The sequence below is a fragment of the Panthera onca genome, chromosome E2, assembly GCF_046562875.1.
Source record: "Panthera onca isolate mPanOnc1 chromosome E2, mPanOnc1 haplotype 2, whole genome shotgun sequence".
NCBI lineage: Eukaryota > Metazoa > Chordata > Mammalia > Carnivora > Felidae > Panthera > Panthera onca.
The window spans coordinates 49,288,112-49,297,810 of NC_138353.1; the positions used below are offsets into that span (position 1 = coordinate 49,288,112).

The 9,699-nt window shown below is 57.6% G+C and overlaps 1 protein-coding gene across 4 annotated transcripts; it reads right to left on the bottom strand.

The window, feature by feature from the left end:
• Nucleotides 1–1,596: 1,596 nt before the first annotated feature.
• LDHD (lactate dehydrogenase D) lies at nt 1,597–6,614 on the bottom strand. Of its 4 annotated transcripts, none has more exons than XM_060650125.2 (11): nt 6,487–6,614; nt 5,639–5,751; nt 5,267–5,408; nt 4,910–5,051; nt 4,614–4,773; nt 4,139–4,338; nt 3,917–4,045; nt 3,711–3,838; nt 3,043–3,133; nt 2,845–2,956; nt 1,597–2,749 (listed from the first exon to the last, which is right to left on the bottom strand). In XM_060650125.2, exons 1-11 carry the CDS (start codon nt 6,559–6,561, stop codon nt 2,584–2,586), a joined length of 1,458 nt encoding a protein of 485 aa, XP_060506108.2. In that variant the 5' UTR covers nt 6,562–6,614; the 3' UTR covers nt 1,597–2,583. The 4 variants fall into 4 exon arrangements, with proteins under 4 accessions (XP_060506108.2, XP_078295115.1, XP_060506110.1 ...); XM_078438989.1 differs by lacking the exon at nt 6,487–6,614 and adding an exon at nt 6,365–6,461; XM_060650127.3 differs by lacking the exon at nt 6,487–6,614 and adding an exon at nt 6,315–6,429.
• Between the last annotated feature and the right edge of the window lie 3,085 nt (nt 6,615–9,699).

Genomic DNA, 9,699 nt, shown 5'->3' on the forward strand with positions numbered 1-9,699 from the left:
CTGTCAGATGCTTCCTAAAGCACCTACTCTGGGCAGGGGCCTTGCGGGCCAGGGGGCAAACGTGAACTGGGGCACAGGCACGTTCAGCACATTCAGAAACGCCGAAGAAGACCTTGTGGGTCTGAGCCTGGGCCTTAGCATCATGGTGGGGACCCCCGGGGACCGACCGTCGCTACGGTGACAAGAACATGAGCTCTAAACGGTCTGCATGTGGGCTCCTCTGTTGGGCAGAATGATCTCAGAGAAACAACTTTCTTCTTCTGAACTTCAGTTTCAATCCCATGTGAGTGGGGACAGTTGGGAGGTGACCGTGAGGGTCAGAGAATGTGCCCAGAAGCCCCTGGCACATGCGTAGCAGGCTCCCTCAGCTCTGTCATCGCAGAGAGCACTGTTCTCTTCACAGCACCTCCCGCTTCTGCCTGGCAACTGTGTCTCCCTGTTCTAAATTTAATTCCTCCAGCAAAGCCGGCCCCGAAGATCTCCTTGCTTGACCCCTGGGCCTGCAGGCAGAGGCCTTTATGACCACCTTGGTGGCTTGGCCCTGGGTGAGCCAAACGGTCGTGACCCAGTGGGGCAGGCTGGAGCCCACGCCGGCCGGGTGCTGTTCCAGGCTCCCGGGGCTGGTGCCTGTCCCCACCCCCCAGCGACTTCCACTCCCACCCGGCACATGGCAGCCCTCTGCTGGCTGCACTGGCCTCCAGAATTCACCCGGATTGCAGGCCCCTCAGGCGGGGGGGTGAACAGGCTAGTCCCAGCTTCCCAGGTAGGCCTGGTCTCTGTCGTGCTCCTTCCAGGTCGCTGTCTCTCTTCCTGGGCGGGCAGGGAGTCAGCTGGAATCTCAAGGTGACTTCCATCCCCCTCTCTCTGCTAAGGGCTCAGCACGCTTTGGGGGGAGGGGGGCTTCCCGGGCAGTTGCACCTTACTAAGACCATCTAGTAGCCCTTCAACGGTGTTGAGGTTTTTAAGAGAAGGTCCTTATGCTTAGGAGATAGGTGCTGAATTCTGCAGGTAAATGGCACCAAGAAGTGTGTAACTCCACTCCAGATGGCTCTCCAGAAAGTACACACACAAAGACAATAAGGCAAAAATAGTCACTTGAATCTTCAGGGGCTGGTATTTCAGTGAACAGTGTGCTTGTTCTTTCATCAAAGTAGATCTCTGCCCAGTAAGGGGAGAAGCCTCCATTGCAGGATTCTCCCCTGGGCTTGGGGGTGAGGCAGTCCATTTGCCGGGGGGGGGGGGGGGGGGGGGGTACTAGAGAGTTGTTTGTCCAGAATGCATGCAGCTAACACAGGTAGTTCGTGTACCAGGGTGGTTTGGGGAGAGGCAATGAGGCTTGCCCCCACACCAGCCCTCGGCACAGTGCTCACAGCCCAGGGCTGGAAATGTCACGGAGGAGCAAACGGGGCTCAGTCCAGTGAGGAGAGGGGCTTCCGAGAATCATGCTGGGCTGAGGAGTCCCAGAAGGGCGGCCTCTGCCCAGAGCCTAGACAGCTGATGGGGAAAGGTGGGAGGGGCCCGTGGGGTGGAGGCAGGGAAGGAGCTCAGTGGTGGCTCAGGAGAGTAGGGGTGAGGTGAGATGGAGAGTCCCACTGGTTTCCCTGCTTTGCTCATCTTTATTCAGAGGCCAAGTCCAAGGGGGTGAGGGAGATGGGCCCACATGATAGGCTCCTGGGATGGGATTTAGAGATTGGCTTCCGAGACACCAAGCCTCCCCCAACCTCAACCTGGGGAAGTAGGGGTACCCAGGGCAGAGAACTGTAGGCCCTGGACAGGGGAGTCCTGGGTGCCTCTGCCCAGAGCAGATGCCATGGTGGTGGGCGCCCTCTTGTGGGCTTGGGAACAACTGAAGTACACGGACTGAGTGGTCTCACCAGGGATCCCCAGGGTGGGCAGATCTGACTTTGGGGGTGGGGGGGAGCTAGTAATGTAATACATCACACCATGGAGAAGTATAATACAAGCAGAATAATTTCACTTCCATTTCCATTGATTGGCAACAGCCACTTGAAGAACATGTTCAGAATGTTCTTGGGCTCGGTCCAGGCTCATGGTGACCATGGGCAAATCCTCGGGCTCTCAGCTTCTCACAAACAGCAGTTGGGACAGGGACCTGGGTCCCTGAAAGCAACCTTCTGTAGCCTAAGCACCATCCCCTCCCCAGGCTGCAGTAAGTCCAAGGACAGGCCCAGAACGAGGGCTGAGGATATCACTGGCCACAGGACAGAGAACCTGACGGGGGTGGGAGGGAGGCGGGGACAGGAGGCCATGCATAGGGGCTGCCTGCTCATCTCCAGACTGCTGCAAATGGGGCTCTGGTTTGCTTTAGGGGCCCAGGGAAGCCTATCAACGTAGAGTGGGGGATCCCTTCCCACGCCAGGAAAGGAGTGTTCCTGTCACCAGGCACGTGGAGTCAGGCTAAGGGAGCTGGCCCCCAGCAGCAGCGAGGCTCAGACCAAGGGGAAGGCAGGCAAGTCCCCTGCAGGTCTGGGCGGAGGCGGAACTGTTCTGTGGCAAGAAGAAAGGTTCCAGAACAGGAGGTTCCACTGTCTGGGGGCTTGTTGGCCAAGTGCTTTCAGGCCCTCACAGCACCTTGCCTGGGTTCATGAGGCCTCGGGGATCCAGCATGGCCTTCAGCCGCCGCATGGTCTCCATGCCCACGGCACCTACCTCCTCCTGTAGCAGCTGGCGCTTGCCCAGCCCAATGCCATGTTCCCCAGTACATGTCCCATGGAGTGCCAGTGCCCGCCTGGGAGGGGGGGGTGGGGGAGGTGGCAATGAAGAGATTCTCAGCAGCGTTCCTCCCACCACCTCCCAGCCGCCCTCCCTGGGCTTTGCTCTCACCTGCCCAGCAGTTCTGAAAAGGCCTTGACCCTGTGGAGCTCCTCGGGGTCCTCTGGGTCCACCAGCAGGAGGCAGTGGAAATTGCCATCACCCACGTGTCCAAGGATGGCTCCTGGGGGCCCAGACGACAGAGCTGCGGCCCCGGGCCAGCCCTCCCGCTACCCACCCCCACGGCGCTCCAGCAGCGGGCATGCGGACCTGTGAGTCCCTGGGCCTTCAGGTCCTCCTTGGTCTGCACCAGGATCTCTGGCAGCCGGGAGATGGGCACGCACACGTCGGTGGAATAGCCCTAGGTCGGGGCAGGTTTGTGAGGTTCTCCACGCCCCCACCCCCCGCTGGCTCAGAGGTAAGAGGTCATTGTGGTCGAGGCTAAGGACGGCCTCACCCACAAAAACTGTTTTTGTCTAGGCCTGTACGACCAGACAGCTGGCCAGAGGGGGCTCTCTGCCCTGCCTGCGGAGGCTTTCACAGCCCTCCCCTCGATCCCCGCCCGGCCCCATATTCAGGACCCCCAGCTGCCCACACCGCCTAGTCTGCACTCCGGCTCCCGGAGCCCAGCCTCCCCTTGCTGTCGGCTGACACCTTCCGCGTCATCATCTTTCTCCAGGCGGCTTCTGTTCCGTGTTCACCAACCCTAAGCGCACCCTCTCTGTGCCTGTGCCCAGGACCCTGCTCAGGCGGGGGTTCCCTCTGGAGGGTCTGGCGGACAACTACTCTCCCACTCGACAGTGTCTGAGTAGCAGCTGGGTTGGGGCACTCCTGCCCCCTGTGGGTCTCAGCCTGCCGCTCTGGACAGCAGTGCGGTGGGCCGAGCACAGGGTGCTGGCCCGGCCTGCGGGCGCCGCCTCCACCCCAGCCCAGCTCACCTTGCAGCCCGGCCGCAGGGCCAGCACTGCGTACCAGGCACTGTGCCGCGCTGCCCAGAGCCGGCCGCGCTCCTCAGCCTCCTTGGCCGACGAGAAGTGGAAGGCTCCATTGTCCTGGGTGATCTCCTCTGCAGGGGGAGGCAGGTTGACACGCGGCCTTAATCGGGACCAGCCTGTGCCCCCCACCCCACAGCACCCCAGCACACCTGCTCGCTGTAGCTGCTCGGCCAGGACCTGCTCGGAACCATGGAACTCGAGGAAGAGAGTGGGCGCCACGGAGCAGTTCAGCTGGCTGTGCTTGTTGCAGGCATCCATCGTGACGTCATCCAGAAACTCTGGGGCCAAGGAGAGGGCAGGTGAGCCGAAGCCCAGACTTCGAGAGGGACCTCTTCCAGGGAGCCCACCCAGACTGCTCAGTCCCGGCTCACCAATGCGGGCCACGGGCACCGCAGCCTGGAGGATGTGAACAGTGCTGTCCACGGCTGCCCGGACACTGGGGAATGCACAGGTGGCGACCACTGTGGCCTCAGGGGCAGGATGCAGACGCAGAGTGGCAGCTGTGATGAGTCCTAGTGTCCCCTCAGAGCCCACAAAGAGCCCTGTGAGGTTGTAGCCAGCTGCGCTCTTCCTGGACCCCGGGGACACGCAAGGTAGGTGAGTGGCCAGGGCCTGAGACGATCCGTCTCCAGCCCCGAGCCTGGTCTGGAAGCCCAGCACTGTCCGCCAGGCCCCTGCCAGGTAGGGAGCCGGCCCAGCCTGCCAGCAAGGCAGATGTTCTTTTGCACAGCCCTAATTGGTGCAGGAAACCTTCAACCCTGGCCCACGCGACAGGAGTTTCAGACCCCTCAGAAGCCTGGCCCACCGATCCGGGAGGCCCCATTGCCATGCGTAGAAGACGCTCACCGGAAATGACGGCCTAGGCCTGCGGTATGAAGCAGCTCACCGCCAGGCAGCACCACCTCCAGGTTCAGCACATTCTCCCGCATGGTGCCATAGCGCACGGCATTGGTGCCCGAGGCCCCAGTGGCCACCATGCCACAGAGAGAGGCATCTGCACCTGGGTCTGGAGGGCAGAGTGCGGGCAGAAGGCAGCCTGGGACAGGCGCCCAGAGACAGAAGAGTCCCCTCAAACCCTAGAAAGAGCACCGCCACCAGGGAGCCCTCAGGGGCCCGGGGAAGGGCTTCAAGTTTCAGCCTACCCACGGGAAACCAGAGGCCGCTGTCCCGCAGACGGGTGTTGAGAGCTTTGCGGGTGACGCCTGGCTCCACCACCACAGAGAAGTCTTCCAGATTCAGCTCCAGGATTTTGTCCATGTGGGTCAGGTTGATGCAGACACCGCCCTGACAGGAGGGAGGCCAAGGGGAAGTCGACCTCGGACTTCCCGGGGCTAGGCCACATTCCACAGGACCCCATCTCAAGGCTGACTTCCGGGCACTCAGACCAGAGCCCGAGGATTGCAGGTAAGGCAGGCTGGAGGCAGCCACAAAAGTGACAAGGGAGAGAGAGCCAGAGCCCGGGGGGATGGGGGGGGGGTTGGGGGGGGGGACCTGCATACCTGCACCGCACAGACTCCACCCTCAAGCCCAGTGCCCGTGCCAAATGGGATGATGGGCACTCCTTGGCTGTAGCACAGGGCGGCCAGCTGGCTGACCTGCTCCACATTCTGGGGCCACACCACGGCGTCTGGAGGTTGGCACCTAGAACAAGACGCTCAGCAACTTCGAGGAGTATGGTACCCTCTGGTCCTGCTCACATCTAAGGAGCCCAGAGGCATCACAGGGCCTGGGGCTGCACAGTGGGTGAGGGATGGGTGTGGAGAAGAGGTAAAGAATGCCAGACCCCCCAAGAAACAGATGGGTGGGGGCGAAGACAGCCCGGGACTCTCACTCCCAGCCCGGGGCTCTGATAGGGGAAGGGGCCCCCACACCTGTGCATGGACTCGTCGTGACCATGCTGCTCGCGGACGGCGACAGCGGTGGACACATGGGAGCTCCCCACAACCGCCTTCAGAGCCTCCACAAAGCCCTTGCTGAGCTCACCCTGCAGGGAAGACACACGCAGCCAAGAGTCACTCAGAGACACCTGGGCCCACAGCCCTGCCCCTGTGGCGGTCCGGGAGTGGAGGAGGGGCTGCCAGCACCTCTGGCCTCCTCCCCCGCCCCACCCCCCACTGACACCACCCCAGGGTCAGCACAGCTTGGCCTTGCCAGTGGGCCCCCTGGAAGCAAACCCACTCTACGGGAGTGCCCCTTTCCAAACAGAACCATCGGGCTCCACGTTTCACTTGGGAAAAAAACCCCTGGGTAAAAATAGGAACCAGATTCACTCTACAGAAAGGAGCATCACAGGGTTCCATAACGCAGCCAGCCCTGCTTTGGCCCGGAAAGGTTACTTACGTCCGCCCTTCCTCCAAAACTGCCCCAGGCACACCAGTGGACGCGGAAGGACGGGAAGGAAAAACTCCACAGCCTGTCAACTGAGGCGCCCCCAACCCCACATCGTCCTCACCTCCCGGGGCATTGTTTCAGATGTGTCTACGTTCGGGAGCCCCAAAGAGGGCGCCCTGGAGCCCACAAGCTTTTCATTTTACACCGCCACTCCACCTGTGGCAGCTGTGGGGGCCTCGGCTCGGCTCGGCTCGCTCAACACCGACCTTTGGCACAGGGTGAGCCCGGTGATCCTCTGCTCAAGGTCACAGGGTGCTGGTGCAGCACGAAGCCTGGTATAAACCTGGTAGCTGGCCCGCCCACCCGTAGCGGGCTTCCCCCCACCTACCTGCATCCCCCCGGAGCAGTAGCCCCTCCAGGGGAACAGCCCCCAGGTCGCCGCAGCCCGGAGCAGATTGGCCATAGCTGGGCAGCAGCCGGAGGGGCGTGGGCACTGAGGCCACCCCAGCGCCCAGCGCATTGGCTGTGCAGGGGGCGGGGGCGGGAGGGGGGAGGGGGACTGCTTAAGGTGATCCGGCCTTAAGGTGGCCCTGCCAGACCTTGCTGAGTCAGGTGTGGCAGCAGGCACATGTCAGTACTTCCAAAGGAGAGGTGAGGCTTAGCTAACACACAGCAGGAGAGGATAGCAACCTCTCCCTGGCTTAAAGCTCTGCTGTGGCTTCCCTTGGGCTTTCCAACAAAGGCAGACCGCTTGCTGTGGCCTTAAAGGTCTTGCTGGTTCCTGCTGCTGACCTCTCCATCTTTCCACTTCTTTCCAGTCTCCTCTTTGGCCTCTGAGTTCCAGCTTCCGTTAGGGTTCCTATATCCCCTGAGCTCCGCCGACTCAGCTCGGGGCCTTGACACACACCCTCCCTCTCCCTTACCCTGCAAGTCTGGGAGTCTCAGCCAGTGTCACAGTTAGAGGAGGCTTTGAGCAGGGCCGTGAGGAGGGAAGTGCAGGGAGACCCTTCAGGAATGGGGAGGGCATGGAATAGGGCAGTGAGGCAAGCCAGGAAGCCTCCCTGGAAGAGAAGAGCTGAGGACTCACCGGCTAAGTGAAGGAAGAGACAGCTGTCCTTTCATCTCCAGCCTCCCACTGGGTGGATTTCCTAACCATCCTGCAGTGATGTGGCTGCTTCTCTTGAAGCTCTTCCAAGCTCAGTTTTCCTTCCACAGCAAATTTGGAGAAGCGCGTTGCTAACATTACTAAGATAAAGCTATTTCCAGCTTTGTTTTTCTTCTCAATTGAATCATGAATACAAACTCCTACTTGGGTCCTTCTACCCAGCCACGTTTGAATGAAATCGCATTTCCACTCTCAATGTGCTGCTTAACTGGCTCGTCTCAAAAAAAAAATGTCTCTTTTACAGTTAGTTAGTTCAAATCAAGATCCAGTGAAAATCCACACGATGTGTTTGGTTAATATGGCTCATAAGTGTCTTTTAATCTCCAGCAGCTTCCCACCACCCCCGCCCTTTATTCCATGGCATTTATTTGTTAAGGAAACCGGGTCACCTGTTCTGTAGAATTTTCCACATTCTGTATTTGGATGATTGCATCCGTGTGGTATTGTTTCATATATTTCTCTAGTCTCTGTATTTCATGTAAGTTGTTAGATCCAGGCGTGGTGCTCTCCAGTACAACTTTCTGTACTATGGAAATGTTCTATATCTATGCTTCCATTAGCCTCACGCAGCTAATGGTACTGGAGGCATTTATGGTTAGAGGAGAGATGCCAGGGAGAGTTTGTAATGAACCCTAAGAGAACCACAGTGTAGATCCGTAAGGTTTGGGAGCAGGGCCATGACATTTGCAACAGAAAGCAATACACGATTCGGAAAAGTGTCCCTGGCCAACTACTAGGTCCTGGTTAAGATGGTGGGTGTGGCCATGAGACATCAAGTGGCCATGTGGCCGGCCAGAGCTAGCCATCATGAGCCTTATTCTATCAGACTCACCAAGTCGTAAAGTCAGGTGGGTCCGAAACAACCCATTACTAGACAAAAAGAGAACAGACAAAATTGGGCAGAAGCAGGGCCAGAAGGCAAAGTAAGCTGTATGGGTAAGTGGCTCAGGTCCCCATGTCACCCACCATTGCTTGCCTAGCACCTTTTCCTCAGCTCACACCTATGGCCATAATGGGGGACTCTTAGGACCAGCCGATAGAAGAGGGAAGAGTTCAAGCTTGATTCGTGAATGGGTTGGTTCAACATGAGGGTGTGAGCCAACATGGACCAATGCTGCACTACAGCTCCACTTAGGGATAACTCTGAAGTCCTCCCATTTGGCAGAGCTCCAGGTCATGCACCTCATCAGCCCCTTTTGTAAAAAGAAAAGTGGCCCAGGAGAAGAATAAACATAGGCTCGTGGACACTGGTGAATGGCTTGGTTGTGTGGTCAAGGGCCTATGCGGAGAAAGATGGGAAAATCAGGGCCTAAGAGATTAGGAGAAGAGGCATGTAGATGGATCTCTAGGAGTAAGCACAAAGAGTCACACATCGGGGCGCCTGGGTGGCTCAGTCGGTTGAGCATCTGACTTCGGCTCGGGTCATGATCTCGCAGTTGAAGAGTTCAAGCCCCACGTCAGGCTCTGTGCTGACAGCTCAGAGCCTGGAGCCTGCTTCAGATTCTGTATCTCCCTCTCTCTCTGCCCCTTCCCTGCTCATGCTCTGCCTGTCTCTGTCTCAAAAATAAATAAACATTTTAAAAAATTAGAAAAAAAAAAAAAAAGGAGTCACACATCTATCACCTGTTAACATCCACCAGAGAGCATCTGCCGTGGAAAAGACCAAACGAAGTATACAGCATGATTTTACCAGTTGTCATTGGCCAACCTCTGTCAGTGACCACACCGGTGCTGGCACAATGGCAGTGGGGATAGACGCTACTCATGGATTCACCAGCATGGCACCCACTCTCTAAGGCCCATCTGGCTACTGCCGCTGCTAAGTGTTCACCCTACTGCAACATTGAATCCCACACAACGTTGAATCTCCCTCAGGGAGACCAGCCGGCCACTTGGTAACAAGCTGATTACATTGGACCTCCTCCACTCTGAAAGGGGAGCAATTAATTTATCTCAGCTGAAATCCACACGACACATACTATGGGTATGGGTTTGCCTCTCCTGCCTGCATGGCCTCAGCCGGCACTATTATCTGAAGGCTCACTGAGTGTTTGATCCGCCATCATAGTATATACCACATAACATCACCTAACGTCAAACAACCCTTTTTTTGATGGTCAGGTCAGAGGCCAGTGACCTTACAGAGCAATAGGTGGATTGACCTTTGGGAGGTACAACTGAGGCACCATCTTGGAGATGCATCTGTTCAACCACAGTGCTAGAAGAGGAAGATATTTTTATATAGCTAACAGATAAAAGGGGGGGGGTGTCAAAATTATTTTTAACTTTTTCTTTTGAACTAATTTTAGACTTAGAGAAAAGTTGCAAAAATAGTACAGGGGGTTCCTATATGCCCTTAACCTGATTTTCACTAACGTTTACATTATACATAACCACGGTACAATTGTCAAAACTAAGAACTGGTAAAATATTAAT